This window comes from Poeciliopsis prolifica, unplaced genomic scaffold, assembly GCF_027474105.1.
Source record: "Poeciliopsis prolifica strain line A6 unplaced genomic scaffold, Auburn_PproV2 SCAFFOLD079, whole genome shotgun sequence".
Classification (NCBI taxonomy): domain Eukaryota; kingdom Metazoa; phylum Chordata; class Actinopteri; order Cyprinodontiformes; family Poeciliidae; genus Poeciliopsis; species Poeciliopsis prolifica.
This window is the reverse complement of record NW_026562454.1, coordinates 1,430,720-1,441,145: the sequence shown is the minus strand read 5'-3', so window position 1 is coordinate 1,441,145 and position 10,426 is coordinate 1,430,720. Positions and strand designations below refer to the sequence as shown.

The following is a 10,426-nucleotide window of genomic DNA, read 5'->3' as shown; positions in this document are numbered from 1 at the left end:
GAAGGTGATGAAGGTGATGAAGGTGATGAAGATGATGAAGGTGGTGAAGGTGGTGAAGGTGATGAAGGTGGTGAAGGTGATGAAGGTGATGAAGATGATGAAGGTGGTGAAGGTGGTGAAGGTGATGAAGGTGGTGAAGGTGATGAAGGTGATGAAGGTGGTGAAGGTGATGAAGATGATGAAGGTGGTGAAGGTGGTGAAGGTGATGAAGGTGGTGAAGGTGATGAAGGTGATGAAGGTGGTGGGTGATGAAGATGATGAAGGTGATGAAGGTGATGAAGATGATGAAGGTGGTGAAGGTGAAGAAGGTGATGAAGATGATGAAGATGATGAAGATGATGAAGATGATGAAGGTGGTGAAGGTGAAGAAGGTGATGAAGATGATGAAGATGATGAAGGTGGTGGGGGTGAAGATGATGAAGGTGATGAAGGTGATGAAGATGATGAAGGTGGTGAAGGTGATGAAGGTGATGAAGGTGGTGAAGGTGATGAAGATGATGAAGGTGGTGAAGGTGGTGAAGGTGATGAAGGTGGTGAAGGTGATGAAGGTGATGAAGGTGGTGGGGGTGATGAAGATGATGAAGGTGATGAAGGTGATGATGATGAAGGTGGTGAAGGTGAAGAAGGTGATGAAGGTGGTGAAGGTGATGAAGGTGATGAAGGTGGTGGGGGTGATGAAGATGATGAAGGTGATGAAGGTGATGAAGGTGATGAAGGTGGTGGAGGTGATGAAGGTGATGAAGGTGAAGAAGGTGGTGAAGGTGAAGAAGGTGATGAAGGTGGTGAAGGTGATGAAGGTGATGAAGGTGGTGGAGGTGATGAAGGTGATGAAGGTGGTGGAGGTGAAGAAGGTGATGAAGGTGGTGAAGGTGATGAAGATGATGAAGGTGGTGAAGGTGGTGGAGGTGATGAAGGTGATGAAGGTGGTGGAGGTGATGAAGATGATGAAGATGATGAAGGTGGTGAAGGTGGTGAAGGTGATGAAGGTGGTGAAGGTGGTGGAGGTGATGAAGGTGATGAAGGTAGTGGAGGTGATGAAGATGATGAAGGTGATGAAGGTAGTGAAGGTGATGAAGGTAGTGAAGGTGATGAAGGTGGTGAAGGTAGTGAAGGTGATGAAGGTGGTGAAGGTGATGAAGGTGATGAAGGTGGTGGAGGTGATGAAGATGATGAAGGTGGTGAAGGTGGTGGAGGTGATGAAGATGATGAAGATGATGAAGGTGGTGAAGGTGATGAAGGTGATGAAGGTGATGAAGGTAGTGAAGGTGGTGAAGGTGGTGGAGGTGATGAAGATGATGAAGATGATGAAGATGATGAAGGTGGTGAAGGTGGTGGAGGTGATGAAGGTAGTGAAGGTGGTGAAGGTGATGAAGGTGGTGAAGGTGATGAAGGTGATGAAGGTGGTGGAGGTGATGAAGGTGATGAAGGTGGTGGAGGTGATGAAGGTGATGAAGGTGGTGAAGGTGGTGAAGGTAGTGAAGGTGATGAAGGTGGTGAAGGTGATGAAGGTGGTGAAGGTGATGAAGGTGGTGAAGATGATGAAGGTGGTGAAGGTAGTGAAGGTAGTGAAGGTGGTGAAGGTAGTGAAGGTATTGAAGGTGATGAAGGTGATAAAGGTGATGAAGGTGATGAAGGTAGTGAAGGTGATGAAGGTGGTGAAGGTAGTGAAGGTAGTGAAGGTGATGAAGGTGATGAAGGTAGTGAAGGTGATGAAGGTGGTGAAGATGATGAAGGTGGTGAAGGTAGTGAAGGTAGTGAAGGTGGTGAAGGTAGTGAAGGTATGAAGGTGATGAAGGTGATAAAGGTGATGAAGGTGATGAAGGTAGTGAAGGTAGTGAAGGTGATGAAGGTGATGAAGGTGGTGAAGGTGATGAAGGTAGTGAAGGTGGTGGAGGTGATGAAGGTGATGAAGGTGGTGGAGGTGATGAAGGTGATGAAGGTGATGAAGGTGGTGGAGGTGATGAAGGTGGTGAAGGTGGTGAAGGTAGTGAAGGTGATGAAGGTGGTGAAGGTGATGAAGGTGGTGAAGGTGATGAAGGTGGTGAAGATGATGAAGGTGGTGAAGGTATTGAAGGTGATGAAGGTGATAAAGGTGATGAAGGTGATGAAGGTGATGAAGGTGGTGAAGGTGATGAAGGTGATGAAGGTGGTGAAGGTGATGAAGGTAGTGAAGGTATGAAGGTGATGAAGGTGATAAAGGTGATGAAGGTGATGAAGGTGATGAAGGTAGTGAAGGTAGTGAAGGTGATGAAGGTGATGAAGGTGGTGAAGGTGATGAAGGTAGTGAAGGTAGTGAAGGTGATGAAGGTGATGAAGGTAGTGAAGGTGATGAAGTAGTGAAGGTGATGAAGGTGATGAAGGTGGTGGAGGTGATGAGGTGGTGGAGGTGATGAAGGTGATGAGGTGGTGGAGGTGATGAAGGTGGTGGAGGTGATGAAGATGATGAAGATGATGAAGGTGGTGAAGGTGGTGAAGGTGATGAAGGTGATGAAGGTAGTGAAGGTGGTGAAGGTAGTGAAGGTGGTGAAGGTAGTGAAGATGATGAAGATGATGAAGGTGATGAAGGTGATGAAGGTGGTGAAGGTGATGAAGGTGATGAAGGTAGTGAAGGTGGTGAAGGTAGTGAAGGTGGTGAAGGTAGTGAAGATGATGAAGATGATGATGGTAGTGAAAGTGATGAAGGTGATGAAGGTTCCTACTCCGCTCGCTGTAGGTTCCCCGGATCTTGATGGCCGTCAGGTTGTGGAGAAGTTTCTGGAAGTCTGAGTCGCTGACAGAAGGTCTCCAGGGGTAGCCCGGCTGCTCGTGGAGCCTGAACCAGAACCAGAACCAGAACCAGAACGGTTTCATTATTCAGGACTGACAGAGAGCTGAGGAACCTTCTCTGGACAAGTCGCCTCATCTCACCTGAACACAAAGGTCTGCATGTTCTCGTTGGGGTAGGCGTTGCCCTGAGCGATGAGCGGGACGGCCAGCCTCATGCCGGACCCCTCCAGGATCAGATCCTCGGCCGACAGGCGCGCATCCCGCCGCTCCACCCGGAAGGTCATGCTCAGGTTTTGTCCGTAGCTCAGCATCTGATTCCTCAAGAACTTCTCTGTGGAGCAGAAAACAGCAGCAGTGAGTCTCTGAGGGAACCGGAGGGTCCGGGCGGGTCCGGGTTCGGTACCTGGGGCCACCAGGTACAAGGGCTGGTAGTCTTCAGACACCAGGGACACTTCCTGTCCACTGGGGGACCACTGGACTGAGACGGTGGATCCGTCCCGCGTCTGGCCGCTCCACTCCTCTGTACCTGTAAACAGGAACAGGAAGTCAGGAGCCGACACTAGAGGGCAAGCGTGCCCAGAGTTCGGGCTGCAGGCGGAGTTCACCTCTGTCGAAGGTGGAGCTGATGGTGTGGACGCTGTAGCCCTCGGCGCTGTCGCACACAGACGAGTGCTGGAAGCAGAAACAAGCCGTGCAGCCCTGAGGGTTGTTGGGGTCCAAGTTGAAGTAACCTGGTTTACATCTGGAGGGACAGACGGGTCGGTGTGAAGGCTGTCTCAACGAGGGACAGAACCTGGGTGGGGCCTCACCTGTCGCAGCTGAAGCCCTCCACGTTGTCTTTACAGCGGCACTGACCCGTGTTGACGTCACACTCCTGGGTGCTGCCTGACGGCGAGCAGGTGCAAGGCCTGGCAGACAAGCACAGGGTTAAATTAACCCACAAAGCACTGGGAGACAAAACGACCCCAAACTCAACGATGTGGCCAGCAGATGGCGCTCAGAGGACACAGGTCCTGAGAGGTCGGTTCATTCCTGGCTTTCAGAAACTAACGTTGCAGATTCCCAGCCTGTCATGATCCAGTTTAATGCAGTGGACTGGGATCACTGGATCCATTCCAGTTTAACGCTGTGTGTCCAGGTGATGTTATTCGGTGGCGGCGCGGCAGCGGCGCGGCGGCGTACCTGCAGCCGGCCTCGGTCAGGCTGTGGAACCCTGGCTGACAGCGGTCGCACTTCTCCCCGGTTACTCCGGGTTTGCAGGCGCACACGCCTCTGTTGTTGCACTGAGGAGACTCAGAACCTGCAAACAAACGTCGGCCGTCAGCTCGGTAACCTTTAACCTCCCAAACATAGTTAGCATCAATGAATTAAGCTGGAATAGAGCAGGAAAACCTAATTCCACCAGAAGGAGACAGACAGACAGAGACATTCTCCTGGAAAACATGCACAGAGCTAAAAATGATGCAAACACCAAATAAATCCACAAAACTTTTCCATAAAAACCCATGAAAAAGCAAAAAGTAAAGATGTAAAATATGCCAGAAAGGAGCAGAACATCACCTTATAATCAACAAGGAACATTTTAATCAGAACACAGATTTAAAAACTGAGAATATCCAGATAAATAGGAAACATGCAGAAACAGCAGTAAAATGACCAGCAGGGGGCAGAAAACACCAGCTGCTGTTCAGTTCAAGGTTTTGAAATCCAGTTTATGACGTTTTACCTTTGGTTTTATATTTATCAGCTTATTTTCTGTCTGAGCCGTTTTGACTGAGTTTATAGGTCAGAGTTGATAAAACAGTTTCTGTTTCTCAGACTTTGGATCAGCGCAGAAATGAACGGTTGACCTGTCAGACGTGAGCCGGGCGTGGCAGATTCATGCGTCCATAATCCACGTTTCACGGCCAGGATGAAAGGATGAAGTTGCTGTTTCTGTTGCTGCCGGGACTCACCGATGGAGTTGCAGTTGCAGGGCAGGCAGCGGTTGCCGCTCTGGTCTCTGTGGTAGTTGTCGAGGCAACGCTCACAGTTGGGCCCGTCGGTGTTGTCGGCGCAGTTTCTGCAGTGACCTCCGTGACCCGTGGCCCGGTACAGCTCGGCGTCGAAGTAACAGTCTGAGCTCTTCCTGTTGCAGTCGCAGGCTGAAACAGGAAACAGCAACAATCCCTGAAAACTCAATATAAGCACTAACAGTTTAACCAGAACTAAATACTTTAACCAGAACTAACAGTTCAACCAGAACTAAATACTTTAACCAGAACTAACAGTTCAACCAGAACTAAATACTTTAACCAGAACTAAACACTTTAACCAGAACTAAATACTTTAACCAGAACTAACAGTTTAACCAGAACTAACAGTTTAACCAGAACTAAATACTTTAACCAGAACTAACAGTTTAACCAGAACTAACAGTTTAACCAGAACTAAATACTTTAACCAGAACTAACAGTTTAACCAGAACAAAATACTTTAACCAGAACTAACAGCTTAACCAGAACTAACACTTTAACCAGAACTAACAGTTCAACCAGAACTAAATACTTTAACCAGAACTAAACACTTTAACCAGAACTAAATACTTTAACCAGAACTAACAGTTTAACCAGAACTAACAGTTTAACCAGAACTAAATACTTTAACCAGAACTAACAGTTTAACCAGAACAAAATACTTTAACCAGAACTAACAGCTTAACCAGAACTAACACTTTAACCAGAACTAACAGTTCAACCAGAACTAAATACTTTAACCAGAACTAAAACACTTTAACTAGAACTAAACGCTTTAACCAGAACTAACAGTTTCAACCAGAACTAAATACTTTAACCAGAACTAACAGTTTAACCAGCACTAACAGTTTAACCAGAACTAACAGTTTAACCAGAACTAAATACTTTAACCAGAACTAACAGTTTAACCAGCACTAACAGTTTAACCAGAACTAACTACTTTAACCAGAACTAAATACTTTAACCAGAACTAAATACTTTAACCAGAACTAACAGTTTAACCAGAACAAAACACTTTAACCAGAACTAACACTTTAACCAGAACTAAATACTTTAACCAGAACTAACAGTTTAACCAGAACAAAACACTTTAACCAGAACTAACAGTTTAACCAGAACTAAACACTTTAACCAGAACTAACAGTTCAACCAGAACTAAATACTTTAACCAGAACTAACAGTTTAACCAGCACTAACAGTTTAACCAGAACTAACACTTTAACCAGAACTAACAGCTTAACCAGAACTAACACTTTAACCAGAACTAACAGTTCAACCAGAACTAAACACTTTAACCAGAACTAAATACTTTAACCAGAACTTAAATACTAACAGCTAAAACCACTTTAACCACTTTTTAACAAAACAACTTTAACCAGAACAGAACACAAAACTTTAAGAACAGAATAACTTTAACCAGAACAAAACACTTTAACCAGAACTAACAGTTTAACCAGAACTAAACGCTTTAACCAGAACTAACAGTTCAACCAGAACTAAATACTTTAACCAGAACTAACAGTTTAACCAGCACTAACAGTTTAACCAGAACTAACACTTTAACCAGAACTAACAGCTTAACCAGAACTAACACTTTAACCAGAACTAACAGTTCAACCAGAACTAAATACTTTAACCAGAACTAACAGTTTAACCAGAACTAACAGTTTAACCAGAACAAAACACTTTAACCAGAACTAACAGTTCAACCAGCACTAACAGTTTAACCAGAACTAAATACATTAACCAGAACTAACAGTTCAACCAGAACTAACACTTTAACCAGAACTAAATACTTTAACCAGAACTAACAGTTTAACCAGAACTAAACACTTTAACCAGAACTAAACACTTTAACCAGAACTAACAGTTCAACCAGAACTAAATACTTTAACCAGAACTAACAGTTCAACCAGAACTAAATACTTTAACCAGAACTAACAGTTTAACCAGAACTAACAGTTTAACCAGAACTAAATACTTTAACCAGAACTAACAGTTTAACCAGAACTAACAGTTTAACCAGAACAAAACACTTTAACCAGCACTAACAGTTTAACCAGAACTAACAGTTTAACCAGAACTAAATACTTTAACCAGAACTAACAGTTTAACCAGAACTAACAGTTTAACCAGAACTAAATACTTTAACCAGAACTAACAGTTTAACCAGAACTAACAGTTTAACCAGAACAAAACACTTTAACCAGCACTAACAGTTTAACCAGAACTAACAGTTTAACCAGAACTAAATACTTTAACCAGAACTAACAGTTTAACCAGAACTAACAGTTTAACCAGAACTAAACACTTTAACCAGAACTAACAGTTTAACCAGAACTAAACACTTTAACCAGAACTAAACACTTTAACCAGAACTAACAGTTCAACCAGAACTAAATACTTTAACCAGAACTAACAGTTCAACCAGAACTAAATACTTTAACCAGAACTAACAGTTTAACCAGAACTAACAGTTTAACCAGAACTAAATACTTTAACCAGAACTAACAGTTTAACCAGAACTAACAGTTTAACCAGAACAAAACACTTTAACCAGCACTAACAGTTTAACCAGAACTAACAGTTTAACCAGAACTAAATACTTTAACCAGAACTAACAGTTTAACCAGAACAAAATACTTTAACCAGAACTAACAGTTTAACCAGAACTAACACTTTAACCAGAACTAACAGTTCAACCAGAACTAAATACTTTAACCAGAACTAAACACTTTAACTAGAACTAAACGCTTTAACCAGAACTAACAGTTCAACCAGAACTAAATACTTTAACCAGAACTAACAGTTTAACCAGCACTAACAGTTTAACCAGAACTAACAGTTTAACCAGAACTAAATACTTTAACCAGAACTAACAGTTTAACCAGCACTAACAGTTTAACCAGAACAAAATACTTTAACCAGAACTAAATACTTTAACCAGAACTAAATGCTTTAACCAGAACTAACAGTTCAACCAGAACTAAACACTTTAACCAGAACTAACAGTTTAACCAGAACTAAACGCTTTAACCAGAACTAACAGTTCAACCAGAACTAAATACTTTAACCAGAACTAACAGTTTAACCAGAACAAAACACTTTAACCAGAACTAACAGCTTAACCAGAACTAACACTTTAACCAGAACTAACAGTTCAACCAGAACTAAATACTTTAACCAGAACTAACAGTTTAACCAGCACTAACAGTTTAACCAGAACAAAACACTTTAACCAGAACTAACAGTTCAACCAGAACTAACAGTTTAACCAGAACTAACAGTTTAACCAGAACTAAACACTTTAACCAGAACTAACAGTTTAACCAGAACTAACAGTTTAACCAGAACAAAACACTTTAACCAGAACTAACAGTTTAACCAGAACTAACAGTTCAACCAGAACAAAATACTTTAACCAGAACTAACAGTTCAACCAGAACAAAATACTTTAACCAGAACTAACAGTTTAACCAGAACTAACAGTTTAACCAGAACTAAATACTTTAACCAGAACTAACAGTTCAACCAGAACAAAATACTTTAACCAGAACTAACAGTTTAACCAGAACTAACAGTTTAACCAGAACTAAATACTTTAACCAGAACTAACAGTTTAACCAGAACTAACAGTTTAACCAGAACTAAATACTTTAACCAGAACTAACAGTTTAACCAGAACAAAACACTTTAACCAGAACTAACAGTTTAACCAGAACTAACCGTTTAACCAGAACTAACCGTTTAACCAGAACTAACAGTTTAACCAGAACTAAACGCTTTAACCAGCACTAAACGCTTTAACCAGCATCGGTTAAAAAGTGAGGCAGAAACTGCAGCAGGGCTCCTGAATATGCAGAAAGGCATCGGTCAGCGACATAATGCTGGTCAGAACTGGAGCAGAAATGACACCAGTAAGCGCCACTGGTCATTTCTGACTCTGGTGAAGTGAAGACACAGAGAGCTTTTACATCCCTGGGCAGGGTGCAGGTTTGTTAAGTCTCCAGTCTCTTCCTCATGTCTTCCTCCTCACTGGGAAACTCATCAGGGCTTCACATTAAAGCCAGGTTGTTCCTGAACCACTGCATTCTGCATTCTGCTCTGAGTTTGGTGTTTCAATCAAAACCTCGTCTCTCTTCTGTTTTCCTTCCATATTTTCTTTATGATTCTGGGTTTTAGTCAGTCAACATAATGATATCCGGCCTTTGGAAAACTTTCCCTGACTCTCATGTTTCCTCAGTGTGGGAGACTGAGCACCGCTTAGTCATGGCTCTGCATTAAACTACAACTCCCACAATCCCCCAGAGAGCCGAGCCCAGCGCAGCTGTCCGCTCTGGGCCGGTTCCGGGCGGTAACCGGTGACTCACGCAGACACTCGTTGGCGCTGTCGGCCGTCGCCCTCATCCACGGCCGGTCGTTGAAGAAAGCTTTGCACACGCTGCAGTCCGCGCCCTCCGTGTTGTGCTTGCAGTCGCAGACCAGCCGGCCGCCGCCGTCCTTCACACACTCGCTGGCGTGGCCGTTACACTTACACCTGACACACACACACACACACACACACACACACACACACACACACACACACACACACACACACACACACACCTGTTACACCTGGACGACACCACTCAGCACATCACCTGACAAAGAAGCAGCTTTTCATCATCAGACGTGCGTCTGAATGAGCCTGTTGGTGTGAAATGTGTCATCAGGGACGAGCCGCTTCCGCTCGGTGATTGAAGGTTTGCTTCGCCCTCCTCAGGTGGGGGAACGGCTCCAGCAGGACGGCGCTTGTTCAGCCTCCACCTTATTGTCTCAGCTGTTTCCTGGCACAGAGCCGTGGAAAGTCTGACAGCAGACAAAACTTCACAGCCCATAAACCGAACTGATCAGTTTCTGTCTTCCAGGGAAACGTTTTGCTGCCGAGACGCTCAGAGGAAAAACAGAGGAATAATGAAAACAATCTAGAATATAATCTAGAATATATAGATCACAGAAAACACCACGCAGAAATCAGGAGTGGAAAACCCCTCATCCATTCATCTATTCATCCATTCATCTGTTCATCCATTCATCTGTTCATCCATCTGTTCATCCATTCCTCCCTCCTATTTTTCAAATAAATTTCTTGTTTTTTTGTTGTGACTTTTCTTTGCAGCCGTTAGCATGAAGCTAGTAGCTCTGCTAGCTTTGCTAGCAGTTAGCTCTACTCAACCTCTGACTATTAAAGTATCATTAAAATGTTAGAAATTAGACACAATTTTAACTTAGGCGCCATAAACATTTAGCAGCTAAGCTACAGACTGTTAGCTTAGCTGAAGCTAGCAGGTAAACTTTGAGATTTAACTCGTTTATTAGATTAAATTTACAGTTATTTTTTGAATCCGTTAAAATTTGTCATTAAATGTGCATTTATGTCATTTGTGTTTCTCGAGTCATAAACTAATGATCAGCGATTTGTACCAAATGGAGATCCAAACAGATCTAAAGTGGCTTTAGATCTGTAGTGGTAATTTTGCACATCATCCAGTGAATATTGGTGTTAAACTGAACTGGTTTTCATTAATCATGTGTGTTTTTGTTTGGATGGAGGCAGCAGGTCAGGACAGCAGGATGAGTTCATGGATCTGGTTAAAGTTCAA

General features: G+C 43.2%; 1 protein-coding gene across 1 annotated transcript in view; it reads right to left on the bottom strand.

Annotated features, from left to right (window-relative positions):
- lamc1 (laminin, gamma 1) overlaps window positions 1-10,426 on the bottom strand; it is a 52,873-nt gene that overhangs the window by 13,051 nt on the left and 29,396 nt on the right. The window contains 8 exon segments of the mRNA XM_055021793.1: window positions 2,700-2,812; window positions 2,908-3,097; window positions 3,170-3,292; window positions 3,372-3,508; window positions 3,576-3,674; window positions 3,949-4,066; window positions 4,722-4,910; window positions 9,152-9,318. Of these exon segments, the coding sequence (XP_054877768.1) occupies window positions 2,700-2,812; window positions 2,908-3,097; window positions 3,170-3,292; window positions 3,372-3,508; window positions 3,576-3,674; window positions 3,949-4,066; window positions 4,722-4,910; window positions 9,152-9,318 (1,136 nt within the window).